The 16,416-nt window shown below is 62.9% G+C and overlaps 1 protein-coding gene across 3 annotated transcripts in view; it reads left to right on the top strand.

Annotated features, from left to right (window-relative positions):
* Positions 1–4,930, top strand: part of EML1 (EMAP like 1) — an 87,227-nt gene extending 82,297 nt beyond the window's left edge. For all 3 annotated transcript variants that reach the window (XM_055132409.1, XM_055132410.1, XM_055132411.1), the window contains 5 exons: positions 1,310–1,407; positions 1,480–1,567; positions 3,056–3,151; positions 3,312–3,442; positions 3,627–4,930. In XM_055132409.1, coding sequence (XP_054988384.1) covers positions 1,310–1,407; positions 1,480–1,567; positions 3,056–3,151; positions 3,312–3,442; positions 3,627–3,752 — 539 coding nt within the window. In that variant the 3' untranslated portion in view covers positions 3,753–4,930. The remainder of the gene's footprint in view (positions 1–1,309; positions 1,408–1,479; positions 1,568–3,055; positions 3,152–3,311; positions 3,443–3,626) is intronic.
* Positions 4,931–16,416: the final 11,486 nt, after the last annotated feature.

Below are 16,416 nucleotides of genomic sequence, written 5' to 3'. Positions count from 1 at the left end.
GGCCTGGATGAGCAGACCGCGCCCTGACTGGCACCTGCCCGGGGAAGCAGCGTCCAGAAACACCCCTCCTGTGCCCTTGCCTGTCAGAGGTGCCCTCGGGGCTGGGCCCAGGGTGGGGCGTTGTGGCTCTCCAGGTCCCTGACTGCACTGGGTGACCCACTGCGCACTGCTCCGCCCTGGGCGCCACTGCCCGTCCCTCGCAAGGCTGGCCTTCTCCCGGCCCCCTCGCCCCTGCCTGGCCTCGCTCGGCTCCGCCCCGGGTTCCACAGACGCGCCCAGTCTGCTCCGGGGCTTCCCGGAGGGCAGAAGCCTGGGAGACAGACTGATGGGCGCGGGGCCTGCAGGGAGGGCAGAGCTGGGGCAGACGTGAGGCGGGAAGGGCCTGCCGGGAGGGCGGTGGGCACAGAGGTGAAGCGGGAAAGGTCTGCCGGGAGGGCGGTGGGCATAGAGGAGAGGCAGGAAGGGCCTGCCGGGAGGGCGGTGGACACAGAGGAGAGGCAGGAAGGGCCTGCCGGGAGGGCGGTGGACACAGAGGAGAGGCAGGAAGGGCCTGCCGGGAGGGCGGTGGGCACAGAGGTGAGGTGGGAAGGGCCTGCCGGGAGGGCGGTGGACACAGAGGAGAGGCAGGAAGGGCCTGCCAGGAGGGCAGTGGGCACAGAGGAGAGGCGGGAAGGGCCTGCCGGGAGGGCAGTGGGCACAGAGGAGAGGCGGGAAGGGCCTGTCGGGAGGGCGCTGGGCACAGAGGAGAGGCGGGAAGGGTCTGCCGGGAGGGCGGTGGGCACAGAGGAGAGGCGGGAAGGGTCTGCCAGGAGGGCGGTGGGCACAGAGGAGAGGCGGGAAGGGTCTGCCGGGAGGGCAGTGGGCACAGAGGAGAGGCGGGAAGGGCCTGTCGGGAGGGCGCTGGGCACAGAGGAGAGGCGGGAAGGGTCTGCCGGGAGGGTGGTGGGCACAGAGGAGAGGCGGGAAGGGTCTGCCGGGAGGGCGGTGGGCACAGAGGAGAGGCGGGAAGGGTCTGCCAGGAGGGCGGTGGGCACAGAGGAGAGGCGGGAAGGGCCTGCCGGGAGGGCAGTGGGCACAGAGGAGAGGCGGGAAGGGTCTGCCAGGAGGGTGGTGGGCACAGAGGAGAGGCGGGAGGGGAAGGACAGTCGTGCAGAGGGGAGGCGGGGAGGGCCCGGGGCACTGTTGCTCTGTGGGCAGGGTGGCCGGGCCGCAGCCCCCTGGCGGTCTCTGCTGGCCTGCCCCTGTCTGCCCTCGGCCCGTCAGCGCTCCCCGTGACTCGGCTTCTGTGTCTCTGGACCCGTGTCTGCAGATGGGAACTTCCTCGCGATCGGCTCCCATGACAACTGCATCTACATCCACGCAGTCAGTGACAACGGCAGGAAGTACGCGCGGGTGGGCAGGTGCTCGGTAAGCGGCTCGGCGGGGGGCGGGCTGGGACCGCCCGCGCGGCCTCCGGTGACACCCCGTGTGTCCCTCTAGGGCCACTCCAGCTTCATCACCCACCTGGACTGGTCCGTGGACTCCCAGTACCTCGTGTCGAACTCCGGAGACTACGAGATCCTTTACTGTGAGCGAGCCCTCACGCACGCGCCCGGGCCCCTGACCCGCCTCTGGGGGCTGCACGCAGGGACCCCAGAGCTCTAGAGGGGTAGGGCCGAGGGACAGCGTAAGGGGCATCCTGAGCAGCAGCACTGGGCAGCAGCCCCACTGGACACAGAGGCCCCTGGATGGCCAGTCCCCTTGGACACAGAGGGCCCTGGACGGCCAGTCCCCGTGACACAGAGGCCCCTGGATGGCCAGTCCCCGTGACACAGAGGCCCCTGGATGGCCAGTCCCCGTGACACAGAGGCCCCTGGACGGCCAGTCCCCCTGACACAGACGCCCCTGGACGGCCGGTCCCCATGGACACAGAGGCCCCTGGACGGCCAGTCCCCCTGACACAGAGGCCCCTGGACGGCCAGTCCCCCTGACACAGAGGGCCCTGGACGGCCAGTCCCCCTGACACAGAGACCCCTGGACGGCCGGTCCCCCTGACACAGAGGCCCCTGGACGGCCAGTCCCCAGGACACAGAGGGCCCTGGACGGCCAGTCCCCCTGACACAGAGACCCCTGGACGGCCGGTCCCCCTGACACAGAGGCCCCTGGACGGCCAGTCCCCCTGACACAGAGGCCCCTGGACGGCCGGTCCCCATGGACACAGAGGCCCCTGGACGGCCAGTCCCCCTGACACAGAGGCCCCTGGACGGCCAGTCCCCCTGACACAGAGGGCCCTGGACGGCCAGTCCCCCTGACACAGAGACCCCTGGACGGCCGGTCCCCCTGACACAGAGGCCCCTGGACAGCCGGTCCCCCTGGGCACAGAGGCCCCTGGATGGCCAGTCCCCCTGGACACAGAGGCCCCTGGATGGCCAGTCCCCTTGGACACAGAGGGCCCTGGACGGCCAGTCCCCCTGGACACAGAGGGCCCTGGACGGCCGGTCCCCAGGACACAGAGGCCCCTGGACGGCTAGTCCCCCTGACACAGACGCCCCTGGACGGCCAGTCCCCCTGACACAGACGCCCCTGGACGGCCAGTCCCCCTGACACAGAGGCCCCTGGACGGCCAGTCCCCAGGACACAGAGGCCCCTGGACGGCCGGTCCCCCTGACACAGATGCCCCTGGACGGCCAGTCCCCCTGACACAGAGGGCCCTGGACGGCCGGTCCCCAGGCACTGAAGCCTTTGGACGGTCAGTCCCACCTCAGCCTCGGTGGTCTCTGGGACCCTCCTTCTGTCCTCACAGGGGCTCTGGCCGTGGTCACCCACTTGTTAAGCCCGGACAGACAGAGCTGCTAGAGCGAAGAGAGCAGCATATTCTGGGGTCCCCCGCCCGGCACCCCCCCTTCCAGGCCCTGGCCTGTGGTGGGCTGCGTGGGAGCTGCAGGATGGGCCAGGGCAGCCCGAGGCCCAGGGCCCAGATCCCGGGCGGGGCCTCAAGTGGACACGGACGGTGACCCAGGAGGGCATCCCAGAGGCAGGGGCTCCAGCTCACGTGGTCCCGTGTGGCCCTCCCCAGGGGTTCCTGCTTCCTGCAAGCAAGTGGTCAGCGTGGAGACGACGCGCGACATCGACTGGGCCTCCTACACCTGCACGCTGGGCTTCCGCGTCTTCGGTGAGTCGGCCGGGGGCGTCTCCCCGGGAGGGCGCCTCCCCGGGCGGGCAGGGCTCGGCGCAGTCTGGGGGCAGCGGGCAGGACACCGGGCGCAGAGCCCGGGGCCCCCGCACGCACAGGGCCGGCCCCGCCCCCAGGCCTGACGCCGCCCTGCCTCCAGGGGTGTGGCCGGAGGGCTCGGACGGGACGGACATCAATGCCGTGTGCCGGGCCCACGAGAAGAGGCTTCTGTCCACCGGCGACGACTTTGGCAAAGTGCACCTCTTCTCGTACCCCTGCTCCCAGTTCCGGGTAAGGCCCCCGGGGCGGTGCCTCGCGCCACGCCCACCCCGCTCTGCCCCCAAGCACCCCCGGGTCACTGCCGAGCCTGGAGCCAGGAATAGCCCCGGGCCCGCCCAGGGTGACCTGCCCCGCCCAGAGCCTGCGGCCTGAGGTGTCGTGCCCCCTCCCCCCCCCGGCCCCCTCCCCCCCGCAGGCTCCCAGCCACGTGTACAGCGGCCACAGCAGCCACGTCACCAACGTGGGCTTCCTGTGTGACGACAGCCACCTGGTGTCCACGGGCGGCAAGGACATGAGCATCATGCAGTGGCGGCTGGTCTAGCCCCGTGGGCGCCGGGCCCCGTCCGGTCACTGTGACTCCCGTCGTGTGGAAGCGTTCGTTCTTCACAAACCTCAGGAAAACACGCCCCTCCCCGGGCCCAGAGCTGCGGGAGCCGGGCGCGGCCCGCCGGGGCGGCGGTCCCCGCGCCTCCTGGGTGGACAGTCCAGAGAACACCTTTCCTGGGACAGGGACGTCGGCAGCGGTCGCCCGCCTGCCCCGGGCCCCTTTCCCAGCACCCCTTCAGACTGCTCACAGATGCCTTTTCCCATGCTCCCCGCGGGCCGGCTAGGCAGAGGGTCCGACGCTGACCAGGGCCCCCGCCCCGGTGGGCTTCCACGTCCCCGCAGAGGAGGACTTGCCGGAGAAGGGAGTAGTGATGCGCCGGGCGGAATGAGGACACAAGGGCTGGGGCGCCCTTCGGAAGGGGGCAGGGGGCGCCCCTGGGGGCCAGAAACAGTCCGCTGATTTGCCTCAGTGCTGGGGCCGTGCAGACGGGCGTTCCGGGGTCCCGTGCAGACATGCCCACCCAGCAGGCCCCCTGATGCTCCCCGTCCACCACCTGGGGGACGGTCTCGGGCCGTGGCTGCCCCCTGCCCCGTGCACTCATTGGCATGAGAGGGCATCGCGCTTGTGTAGGATGTAGCAGTCCCTAATTAATACGGAAGGCTCCGCTCCCCTGTTCTGTGCCCACGGGCAGCTGTATATTTGTAATGTAAGACCAGGCAGGCCAAGGCGGAGGGGCGTCCCTGACTGTCCCACACCTGGTGGCGGGGACAAGTCCCAGAAGGCCCCACCAGGCCCCGGGGCGGTGCGAGAGCAGCTGTCGCCCTCGGAAGTCAGGTGGCGTGGAGAGGGGGGAGGCCTCGTCTGTCTCGACGGCTGCGGGTTGGACCTGACTGTTTACACGGGGGGGATGTTCCCCGGATTCTCAAGTCGAGAGAAAGGCGGACCCTCGTGCTGCTCCCGGCCCCCCGGAAATGAACCAACCCACGGGAACGCACGTGTGGCCTGTTTGGTCCCGCGGAACATGTCTGTCACCCCTCCGCCCGCAGCAGAACGCGGGGCGCCAGTGATCCACATGTATCGAAGACGAATCTGTTTGTATGTATCCTTATCAAATATATTCTATGATGAAATAAAACGAGCAGAACGCGTCTCTTCCGACGCATCATCCCGGACGTACCGATTAAAGTATTTCAAGTTAGCCTGGACTCACGCCGGGCTCCCTTTCACACTCCGGCGACTTTCGTCACCGCTGGTGTGTGTAGACGGTAGGAAACTGCCTCGGCCAAAGGGCTCCCGGGGACGAATCCAGCAGGACTCCCACGGCCAGAGATTGGTCTGCTTGGTCATGGAAATATGGCGAAGACGATCATTTTATCATAGTTCGAGGACGGAAAACTGATGTTATTGATACAAAGTTTTAGGCGCCTTTGTTATTTCCATGGCCGGCTGCCGTTTTCCCGACTCAGTAGCTAGATTATTGCTCTCCTTACACCTGCTGCGCTCGAGCTGAGCTGAGGTAGTCAGGGGTGGAGAGACAGGAGGGGGGGGGCGTTCCCTTTACACCTCAGAGACCGGCTCAGTCCCCGGGACCCCCTATGGTCCCCCGAGCCCACCAAGAGTGATCCCCAAACAGAAGCCGAGGGGAAGTCCTGAGCACTGCTGGATGTGACACCCCCCCATAAAGAGGGAAGAATCAGCGTTTTCTGGGGTTTTGTCATGGACAGCACTTCCTCTCTTGGGGCCAGAGACAGCACAGTGGGAGGGCGCTTGCCTTGCACATGACCCATCCAGGCTCAATTCACAGCATCCCGTATGGTCCCTGGAGCATGCCAGGAGTGATCCCTGAGCACAAAACCAGGAGTGATCCCTGAGCACAGAGCCAGGAGTAAGCTGAGCTCTGCTGGGTGTGACCCAAATACAAGAAAAAACATATTTAAAAAAAATTAAACAGAAAACCGTCACCTGCTCTCCGCAGAGGTGGGTGAGGGTTCTGTTGGAACGAGGGGCCCCAGAGGGACAGAGCCAGGCCTCCAGATCCCGCAGACCTGTGACCACAGGCCCCCGAGCCCCCTGGGGAAAGCGGGGGGTCAAGACTGTCCTGTTTGGGGGCTGGAGAATAGCACAGCAGGGAGGGCGTTTGCCTTGCACGAGGCCGACCCGGGTTCAATTCCCAGTATCCCATATGGTCCCCTGAGCACCACCAGGAGTAATTCCTGAGTGCAGAGCCAGGAGTAACCCCTGTGCAGTGCCGAGTGTGACCCCAAAAGAAAAAAAAATAAAAACTGCCGTTTCTGCTGGGGTGTGGTATGGATCTGGGTGTAGTGGGCTGGGTCCAGCAGTCACTCACGGGAGGTTTGCTGGACGGGGCACAGTGGCAGGTGAGACGTGGACACCCCAGGATGTCTTGTTTTGTTTTTGCAGAGCTGGGTTTGAACCCGGGTCTCACACATTCACTGCAAGGGCTGGGCTCCCCCTGGCCCTGCACTCTAGTCGGCTGGAAGGTGAGACATGGGCAGGGGCCGCCGTGGGCTTGCAGGGGGCTGAGCAGGCCAGGCCAGGAGACCCCCACAGCCTGGGGGGGCCAGAATTCCGGGGCGGGGCTGGCAGGGCTGGACACCAGGCAGGGAGCGTGTGGTGGGGACGCCGGTGCCACAGGACTGGTCTGGGGTCACCTTCATGGGGGGGGGGCAGCTGGGCTGGGGGCGTGGCCCCTCCCGAGAGAGCAGTGGGTCTGAGGGCCTCACCCACCCCGGGGAGGATGGGGGTGACGGCCGCTGATGGTTTCCGCGTGCCCTGGGGTACCACTGGGGCCCCGCCAGAGAGGAGAGTCCGCCCACTGTGACAAGGGGGATGGAGCTCAGGGGTCCGAGCCTGAGTGGTGCGGGGTGCGGAAGTCGGTTTCTGGGCTCCTGCCGGGGTCACCCCCAGGGAAGGCGGGTGATGCGGAACGGGAGCTGCGAGCCGGCCAGCGCGCCCGAGAGCCGGCTGGTGAGATCTGATGGTTCTGGAGGGAGAGGCGAGGGGGGCCGAGGGGGGGGCGCAGTGAGCGTGGAGGGATGTGAGCCCCCCGGAGCACCGTCCACCATGGGAGTCAGGGGAGCAGCGCCTCGTCCGAGAAGGGCGACGTGGCTTATCCAGGCTGGCAACGAGGGAGCCAGAAGCCAGAGGCGGGCAAGGGCCCTGCGGCTGTTGCATAACCTGAAATCCCCTGGACTTTGGGCCTCGCTGTGGCCAGTTCTGCAGAGAGCCCTGGCCTGGCCTTGCACACGGCACCACTCTGGGCACTTCCCCTGGCCTGGCTTGCACATGGCACCAGCTTTCTCCAGGCATTGCCCCCCACCCCACCGGTTTTGCACACAGCACCACTATTCCCCCACCCCACCGGTTTTGCACACGGCACCACTATTCCCCCCACCCCACCGGTTTTTCACACGGCACCACTGTCCTGGCGCCTCCCCGCCTCTCCCTCCCCTGGCCCCGAGCCCCGGCCCTTGAGCAAGCTTCCTCCGTGTCACTCCTGTCCTGGCCCCCGGTGGGTTGTCCTGGAAAAGCTCCTTCTGGGGAGCTCAGTCGCCAGTCTGGGTCCACACCCGGCTCTGTGCTGCCTGTCTACACGCGCTCTCTACCCCAGCGCGCCCTTCTGTCTTCCTGGCCCGCCACCATCGCTTTCCTAACTCAGAAGTCGCTTTCTGGGGCCAGAGAAACAGTACAGCCCGTAAGCTGCTTGCCTCGGAAGAAGCCAGCCCTGGTTCTATTCCCAGAGCCCCATCTGGTCCCCTGAGCACTGGCAGGAGTGATCCCTAAGTGCACCCATGTATGTCCCCAAAACAAATAAAAAGCCCCTTCCTCCAAGAAGCCTTCCCTGAATGTCTCACATGGGTCCCTCCTGTGTGGCCCCATTATGGCAGAACTTTCCTGATCACTTTGCATCCCGCGGCGCCCCCAGCCTACTCCCTGGCTTTTGGGAGCCTTTCTTGCCTGGAGAAAACCCCTCTCTCCTCCATGCTCCTAACTTCACCACCTCCCACGAGGCACAAGCTCCTCCCCCACCCTGAGCTCAGAGCCAGTCGGGCGGTTCTGGGGAGTGTGGGGGGACCGTGAACGCGGAGGCCCTCTGCTCTTGGACCCCATCTCTGACCCCTGGCCTGGCCCTGGCCCTGGCTGTCTCCCACTGTCTCTCTGACAGATGGCACGGCCGAGAAGTGGCTGGCCACGGCGCGTCCCTCGGGCACTTGGCCCTCTCAGGGGTGCTGAGTTCCAGGCAAAATCATCTTTATCCTCTCCCTCACCCCCCCGCCATGCGTCTTGCAAAAATAAAACCCAAAATGATGGTTGCCATTTGGAAAGCTGCTTTTTTAGCAATTCGGATCCTCTTTCCCCTGGGAGCGGCTTTCCGGGCGGAACTGCGCACAGCTATTTTTACCTCCAGGCTGTAAAGCTCGCTGTCATTCTCCCGGGAGAGTCTGCCGGGGGGAGCGCCCACCCCCCCGCCTCTCTGCCCGAGCCCGACCCCCAGCCTAGGTCCAGGTCTCTGCGGGGAGGCGCATTTCAGGGCTGGTCCAGATAAAGTGGTGGTTTTGTCGAAGGTAGAAACACACATGCACACATGTGCGCACACACGCATGCACACACATGCACATGCATGTACATGAATACACATGCACACACAGACAAGCATTCACACACATGCATACACATGCACATACATATGTGTGCACATGCATACATGTATACACACACACACACACACACACACACACCAGACACATAATCTTGTAACTCGGGAACTAGATCGCCGACATCCTTGTCATCCTGACACCTGGAAGTGTTCAGAGCAGACCCATGGCAGGTGAGAGGCCCAGAGGCTGCAAACACCCGGTCACCTGTCACCTGGCTTTCACGCTCCCTGGGGCAGCCGGTGCTTCTCCCCGCAAACCTCACGGGAGAATCCCTCTAACACTGGAGAGCGTGAAGGGGCGGGAAGACTCCCGGCTCTGCTCCCCCCTCCCCCCACGCCCCTCCTTCCCCAGCCTGTCCCTGGCCACCCCACCTCTTAGTGGACTCAGCCCCACTGTGTAGAGTCCAGTCTGGGCACCCCAGAGCCACGCGGTGAGTGACCGAGGGATGGGGGGAGTCCTGCTTTAGGGGGCCCTGGGGCTGGGCAGGAGCAAGGGCCAGTGGTCATGTCCCGACACTCCCCTGTCCACCCCAGGGTGCCTCCCGCTCCTATTTGATTTCAGCGTTTCGTCTTTTTCAGGGTCCTTGGGGGTTGTTTTGGAGCGACTCCCGAACGGTGCTCAGGGGGCCTGGGGCCATTCCTGCCCATCCAGGGCCAGCGGGTCAGTGCAGGGCCCGAGGCGGGCTGCTACAGAACAGGGGCAGCCACTCCTCACACGGAGAGCTCAGGAACGGACAAGCCCCCTGACGCCTGGGCCGTCTTCCCAGCCCCAAGTTGAGAAAATAATTCACTGTTGGGGCTGGAGCAATAGCACAGCGGGGAGGGCGTTTGCCTTGCACGCAGTGGTCAACCCGGGTTCGATTCCCAGCATCCCATAGAGTCCCCTGAGCACTGCCAGGAGTAATTCCTTAGTGCAGAGCCAGAAGTAACCCCTGCGCATCGCCAGGTGTGACCCAAAAAGCAAAAAAAGAAAAAAGAAAATGGCCAGTGCACCCCCCGCAGTCAACGCTTCCTTCCCCCAAACGCGTGTCCTTCATTTGTTTGTCCTGTTTATTTTATTTTATTTTATTTTGCTTTTTGGGTCATACCCGGCATTGCACAAGGGTTACTCCTGGCTCATGCACACAGGAATTACTCCTGGTGGTCCTTGGGGGAACCATATATGGGATGCTGGGAATCGAACCCTGGTCGGCCACATGCAAGGCTCCACCTGCTGTGCTATCGCTCCAGGCCCTGGTTCTGTTTCTTGATTTGGGGCCACACCCACCTATGCTCAGCTTTCTCTTAGTTCTGCACTTAGGGGTCACCCCTGGCGGTGCGTGGGGACCAGACGGGGTGCCTGGCACTGAGCCCTGGTTCGCCGCGGGCCACACCCGCCCTCCCCGCCTCCCTCTCTCTCCGGCGCCTTTTTCATAGGCGTCTCTTCTGTCCTGTAGAGAAGTGAATTTTGTTTCATTTCTCGGCATTTTTTTGTCTCCTAATTTGTTATTTTCAACTCTATCTCATTGTGACTTCCTCGCCGTTTCTTTCCATGCCCTGTGCTGGAGATGAGGCCCTTCGCTCCCTCCGTGCCAAATAAACACACCCCGGGCTCGGGCCCGCTGCACCCCGCCGAACTCGCTATGGAATGTTCACCTTTCATGCATCTCAGAGTCATTCACACTTTAACACTGAGTTTTTCCTTTCAGCTACAAGTTACCTAGGGGAAAATTTTTACGTTTCCATCATGTTATAGTTATTTAGGGTTTGGGGGCCAGAATAGTGCAGCGGATTGTTTGCCTTGCAGCTGCCAACCTGGGTTCGATCCCTGGCACTCCAGAGGATCCCCTGAGCCCTCCCAGGAATGATCCTTGAGCACAGAGTCAAGAGTAAACCCTGAGCACCGCCCAAACACATCACACATACAAAAATACACAGACACATACACACACACACACACACACACACACACAGAGTTATTGAGGGTTTCGAGGGAGTGTGATGAAGTTTCTGAATTCAAAAGGTGACCAAACACCCCTGTTGGTTTCTGGGGGACTCGGGGCAGGGTGGCAGATGGTCTGGGCACAGAGAACAAGCCTGCCTGTCACTTGTCCTGTCCTCATCCCCAAAACTAGGAGGTTTCTGTTTCCAGTCACAAAGGAGCTCGGGGTTCCTCGGCAAAGACTTCGGGTGACAAGTGGAGCCGTGCTGGAAAGGCACCGGGCCCGGGTGCCACAGCACTGGTTCCATCCGCATCACCGCTGAGGCCCCCAGCCCACCAGGAGTCATCCCTGAGCTCAGGGAGGCTCAAAAAGCAAACAAACAAAATATACACACACACACATATATTTTTTGTTTGTTTGGGGGCAACACCCAGCAGTGCTCAAGGGGCAACTGCTGACTCTGAACTCAGAAATTGCTCCCGGGGACCATTTGGGATGCTGGGGATTGAACCTGGGTCGGCCCCTTGCCAGGCAGAAGCCCTCCCCACGGTACTATTGCTCCAGCCTCAATAATAATCTTTCTAACATGAAATTCAGAGCTAACCTCTGACTACACGGGGGTCCAGCGCAGAGCCAGGGTGCCTCCCGAGTGGGGTCGGGGGTGAGGCTCAGGTCAGAGAGCTGACTTGCTGGCCCACGCCCCTGCCCGCTGCAGCGCTGGGCTCGGGAAAGGCCGGGGCAGTCCTGGCTGGAGCTGCAGCAGCTCCGAGGCCCCTCGACCAGCCCCCGAGTCCCACTGGGATAGGAGTCCCCAGGGCCAGACAGGACAGGGCGGGCGGGCTCAGCAGCCTTGCGGCCTCCGGAGGAGAGTGCCGCCAGCAAGGCCTAACACTCGCCCTGCGGGCAAGAAACCCTTTCCTGGCAGGAAGATGGGGCAGAGCGGGTGGACACACTGTCCAACCCAGGAGGCGTCTGGGCACCTGCTGGCTGTGCGGCCCCCGAGACCGGGATGCTCTCCCCGGCTAAGCACCCTTACTGAGACAGAGGCACGTTCCAGCCCACACCCCTGGGAGACGAGCCGTTCCAGAGGACTTTCAAATGGATCTACAGAGTCTACAACCAGCACCATGAGACGATTTCCCTGAAAAAGGATTGGTGCCTCCTCCATCTTATTTTACTTCCTCCCCCTTTAAAGGTCTCATGGAGGGGGGGGGGCTGGAGCGATAGCACAGCGGGTAGGGCATTTGCCTTGCATGTGGCCGACCCGGGTTCAATTTCCAGCGTCCCATATGGTCCCCTAAGCACCGCCAGGGGTAATTCCTGAGTGAAGAGCCAGGAATAACCCCTGAGCATTGCCGGGTGTGACCCCAAAAGCAAAAATTAAAAATAAAGTTCTCATGGGCTAATCTGGTCTGAGTTTTGAGGGTGGATGGGAGTTGGGTGGGCACCCAACGCTATTCAGTGCCCCCAAGCCAGGGTGGAGTCTGCTGCCCGAGAAGCGGGGCTTTGCTGGGTCACCCCTCTCCACCTGGGGCCATGCACCTTCTCTCAATCACGTGGGAATACTGAGATCTGGTGCAGGGTGGGGGAGGGGGAAGGCCCAACTCCTCGCCAGGAGTGAGCAGGGACCCTATGTGCCCTGGTCTTGCATGTGGTGCGGGTGGTTCAAACCAGGGTCAGCCGTGTGCAAGGCTAACACCCTACCCGCTGTCCTATCTCCCCGCCCTAAAGCAAGGTGTGGCATCAAGAGTGACGCTTGAACCATCCTCACAGGGCTACAGGATGTGGGGCCAGAGCCATAGGACAGCAGGTAAGGTGTTTGCCTTGCATGCGGCAGACCCAGGTTCGATCCCTGGCACCCCATATGATCCCCAGAGCCCTGTGATCCCTGAGCACAAAGCCAGGAGTCCCTGTCACCCCAATGGGTAGAAGAGAGTAAAACCCATCTTTCTCCTGCCCAGCACAAGCAGGGCACAAACAGGAGCTGTGGTTTTCAGAAGGCCTGAAAGCACCGTCTGGATGCCTTCAAGGTCCCCTAACCCCTTCGTGAAGGTCACAAGAAGGACGCTGTCCAGGGGGCCCCGGAGCTCCGCCCAATGCCAGAGAGTCTGAGGAAGGGGATGCTCAAGGATGCGGCACGGGGGCAAACGCGATTGGCTAGACAGACGGAGGCGGGCGGGGCCTGAGGGGCAGAGGCCTCAGGGATGGATCGCTGCGCCATCAATCAGGAGTGAAACCGACCAATGGTGGGAGGGAAGCAGGGGTAAATAAGAACAATTCCTCCGAAGGGTGGATGGTGCGAAGGAGGATTTTCAGAAGCGCGGGTGCAGTGGTGGGGATCCCGAACCTAGATGTTTGCTGTTTTTGCTTGGAGGAAACGTGTCTGTACCTTGGTTGAAAGAGCCTGTTACCAACACCGGCTTTTCCGAACCAGACCCGAGCTCACTGGGGCATCGTCAAACACAACCCATGTTGCTGACTGTTAGCGCGGAGCGAGGTTTGTCACAACATCCAGACATGAAGAAGGCCCCCGGGCGGGTGACTGGTCAGCAGCCCCAGATTGGGGAAACGGCGAGAAACTGGGCTCCTGGGGCCACGGTCTGCAGAAATGCTTGTCTGTCTGCCTCTTTACTTACTGGTAAAACTGCTCGGTGCTTAATGAGGAGAGATCGCCATGGCGAGTGATCCATGAGCACAGAGCCAGGAGTAAGCCCTGAGCACTGCTGGTGTGACTGAAAAAAAAAATCAACAAAAAAGAACTTCCTAATTTTAGTGCATGTGTATGCATGTGTGTGTGTGTGTGTGTGTGTGTGTGTGTGTGCGCGCGCGCGCGTTTGTATGTGTGACTCTAGCTATCCATAGCAGAAACCCCGTTTTTCTTTTCTTTTCTTTCTTTCTTTCTTTTTTTTTTTTGCTTTTTGGGTCACACCCAGCAGTGCACAGGGGTTACTCCTGGCTCTGCACTCAGGAATTACTCCTGGCAGTGCTGGGGGACTATATGGGATGCTGGGAATCGAACCTGGGTCGGCCGCGTGCAAGGCAAAAGCCCTACCCGCTGTGCTATCGCTCCAGCCCCAGAAACCCCGTTTTTCTTACCACTCCTCCACCATGGGAAGTCCAGCCTGGAGTGCTGGGACTAAGGTCTGACATCCAGTGTCCTGCTCAGTCACACCAGGTGTCACAGGCACTGGCTTCCCAGATCGCCTCCAAGGGTGGCCACAAGCTGTCATTTGAGGGCCACATGTTCCTAGTGTTTGGCTGCACAACTCAGGGGCAGGGGCAGGGAGATGAGATTGAGGGCGCTAGAGGGAGCTGACCACAGGAGCTGACCCTGGGCTCACCTTCAGCCGTGCCTGCAAGATAGGCTTTAGGCCAGGGCACTGCCCCAAGGGCTGAGATCGCGCCTTGCATGCAGGAGGCCCAGGTTGGGTCTCCAGCACTGCATGCTTCCTGGAGCACTGCCGAATACGGAGGGGCTAGTCCTGAACCCTGCAGGTGTGGCCCCCGCACCAACGGAAGCAAACTCGGCTGCCTTTAGGAGTGCTGCCTGCGGTGAGCCGAGGCTCAGAGAAACTGCTGCTGCGGCCAAGACCCAGGGCTTGTCCTTCCCAGCCGTCCTGGGGCTGGGTGGACAAAGATCGAGGTTCATTCACGGGGAATTGGGCTCCGTGTAGAGGATCAAGGGGCCACGGCCACCTCCCAGACCCTTCCTGCTCCCTGACCCTCCCTGTGGCATCCAGAGGGGGCTCGTATGCCCCTCAGCATCAGTATTTTCTTACCCTCCTTCAATCTCAGATGCAGTGTTCCAGAGAGCCAGCCGTGAGCTGGGGAAGGAGGGTGGCAGGGAGTCTGTGGGGGCTGTGTCTCCTGGCTCTGCGCTGAGATCACTCCTGGTGGTGCTCGGGAGACCATCTGGGGTGTCGGGGATCAAACCCTGGTCGGATGCGTGCAAGGCAAGCGCCCCACCTGCAGCACTCTTGCTCCAGCCCCTGCGGGCTGTGCTTAAGCCCATCTGTCGCTGGCTGTTTCAGATGAACCTTTTTCCACCCGTTGGCGAGCCACAACACATCAGACTCCAGGACACCAGGGAAATCGGCCAATCTGAGTGGCCCAAAGGCCCCACGAAACCAGGCTGGGTACTAAGAGCCAGTGTTGCCAGGCTCTCACGTGTGCTCTGCTATTCTCGGACGGGGGTAACTCCCTCTGCACAGCACGCCTACCCATACCTGGGGTGTGTCCGTCTCCGTGTTTCTGGCCAAACATGCTGGTCGTTAGCAGAGCCAAATCCTGAGGTTGGGAAGAGAGGGGAAAAGAAGGCTGGGAGGGCCGGAACCCCTGGCACTGCTAACAAGGCCCATGTGCCCATTCGAATCTGGTTTGGTTTAGTTTGAGGGCCACACCTGGGAACGCTCAGGGGCTGGTCCCCCGGTGGTGCTGGGGTCACCCCTACTGCGGTGGGAATTGGGGGGCTGCATACACAGGATGTGCTCCAGCCTTTTGAGCTAGCTCCCCTCCCAGTTGGAGATTGAAGACACGGGCTTAAGCAAGCAGGATAAGGAAGGTGGAGATGCCACAGTGAACGCTGGGGACCATGACTGCCCCAAACTGGACTCCGCGGGCTTGAGATTTGGGTTTAAACCCTGCTCCACCACCCTGGGTAAAACGACAGTACTGCTTCTCAGTCCGGCCAGGAGGTGACCTTCTACAGCCACCCATCTCCCCCCTATACACATTACAACCCCCAACCCCTTGTGATACTCTTTTTCAGACCCAATTTTTTAAAAAGCAGCAACATTGAGAATGCAGGGCCAAGTAAAATGGGCCAGGGGGTTTGATTTCCAGCAGCATAGAGGGTCTTGAACTTGGGAAGATGGGACTTAACAGAAAACCTGGTGATCTTCTACTGAGAGGGACATTGCTATGTTGCATAATCTGTGGTTCGAGGTCACAAAACTCAAAGGGTGGTCGTGCTAGGCTGCGGAGGCGAGGGGTGGGGGGGTGTCTCTGCAGGCATTGCCATCATCCCAAAGCAGAGACTCCAAGTTTCAGACATGGCTCTTTGTTTCCCAAGGTGGGGGGTTCAACTTTTAGTGACCTCCACACCCTCCTGATCTCATCTGCTCCCAGTGTTGGCGCTCGAGACCCGGCTGGGTGTAGAGGAACCTGGCCACGTAGCATCAGCCTCTTGTATTAGCAGGAGAGCCCGGCGGACTCAGTGAATGGGAGGACGCCGGGAGCAGAGGATGGCTTAGTGCAGGTCCAGCATCCAGCCCCTCTGGGCCACGCCCACCTATAACCACGCCCTTCACGACTCAGATTTCCTCGGAGGTCCGGCTCCCGGTGGCTCCCTGACCATTGGGGCCCCAAGGTTCTCCTTTCCTCCAAGCCCCGCCCCTCCGCCCCGCCCTGCCCTTGCGGTCCTATTTGGAGGCTCGCTCCGCCCCTCACGGCTCTTCTTCTCTCTAAGCCCCGCCCCACCCTGCCCCTGCGGTCCCGCCCTCAGAGGCTCGCTCCGCCCCTCACGGCTCGCCTTCCCTCTAAGCTCCGCCCCTCTCTGCCCCTGAGGTCCCGCCTTCAGAGGCTCGCTCCGCCCCCCAGGGTCGCTTTTCCCCTAAGCCCCGCCTTCAGAGGCTCGCCACGCCCCTCGCGGCCCGCCTTCCCCCAGGCCCCGCCCCGGGCCCGCCCCAGGCCCCGCCCCCTCGGCGCTCGGGCTGGGCCGCGGGGCCCCGCGCCTTTTGTGTCGGGCCTGGGCGCGCGCTCTCCTCAGCGGTGGCGGCCGGGGGGACGCGCTCGCTCCCCTCATCGGCGAGGGGGCGCCCTCCGAGTGCACTGGCGGGCCGGCCCGCCGCCCGCGCGCGTCCTCCCGCCCCCGCCCCGGCGCGTCCGGGGGCGCCCGCGCCCCCCGGGGGGCCGCCGCCCCGAGCCCGCGGCGGGCGCGCCGCCCCCTCGCCGCCGCCCGGGCACGCGCCCGCCAAGATGGCCGGGGCCGGGGCCCACCTGCCGGCCGCCGCCGCCGCCCCGCCGCCCCGCACCTAGGGCCCCGCGCCCGCCCGCGCCC

This window comes from Sorex araneus, chromosome 3, assembly GCF_027595985.1.
Source record: "Sorex araneus isolate mSorAra2 chromosome 3, mSorAra2.pri, whole genome shotgun sequence".
NCBI lineage: Eukaryota > Metazoa > Chordata > Mammalia > Eulipotyphla > Soricidae > Sorex > Sorex araneus.
Note: the sequence above shows the minus strand (reverse complement) of the source record. Positions and strands in the feature narration are given on the sequence as shown.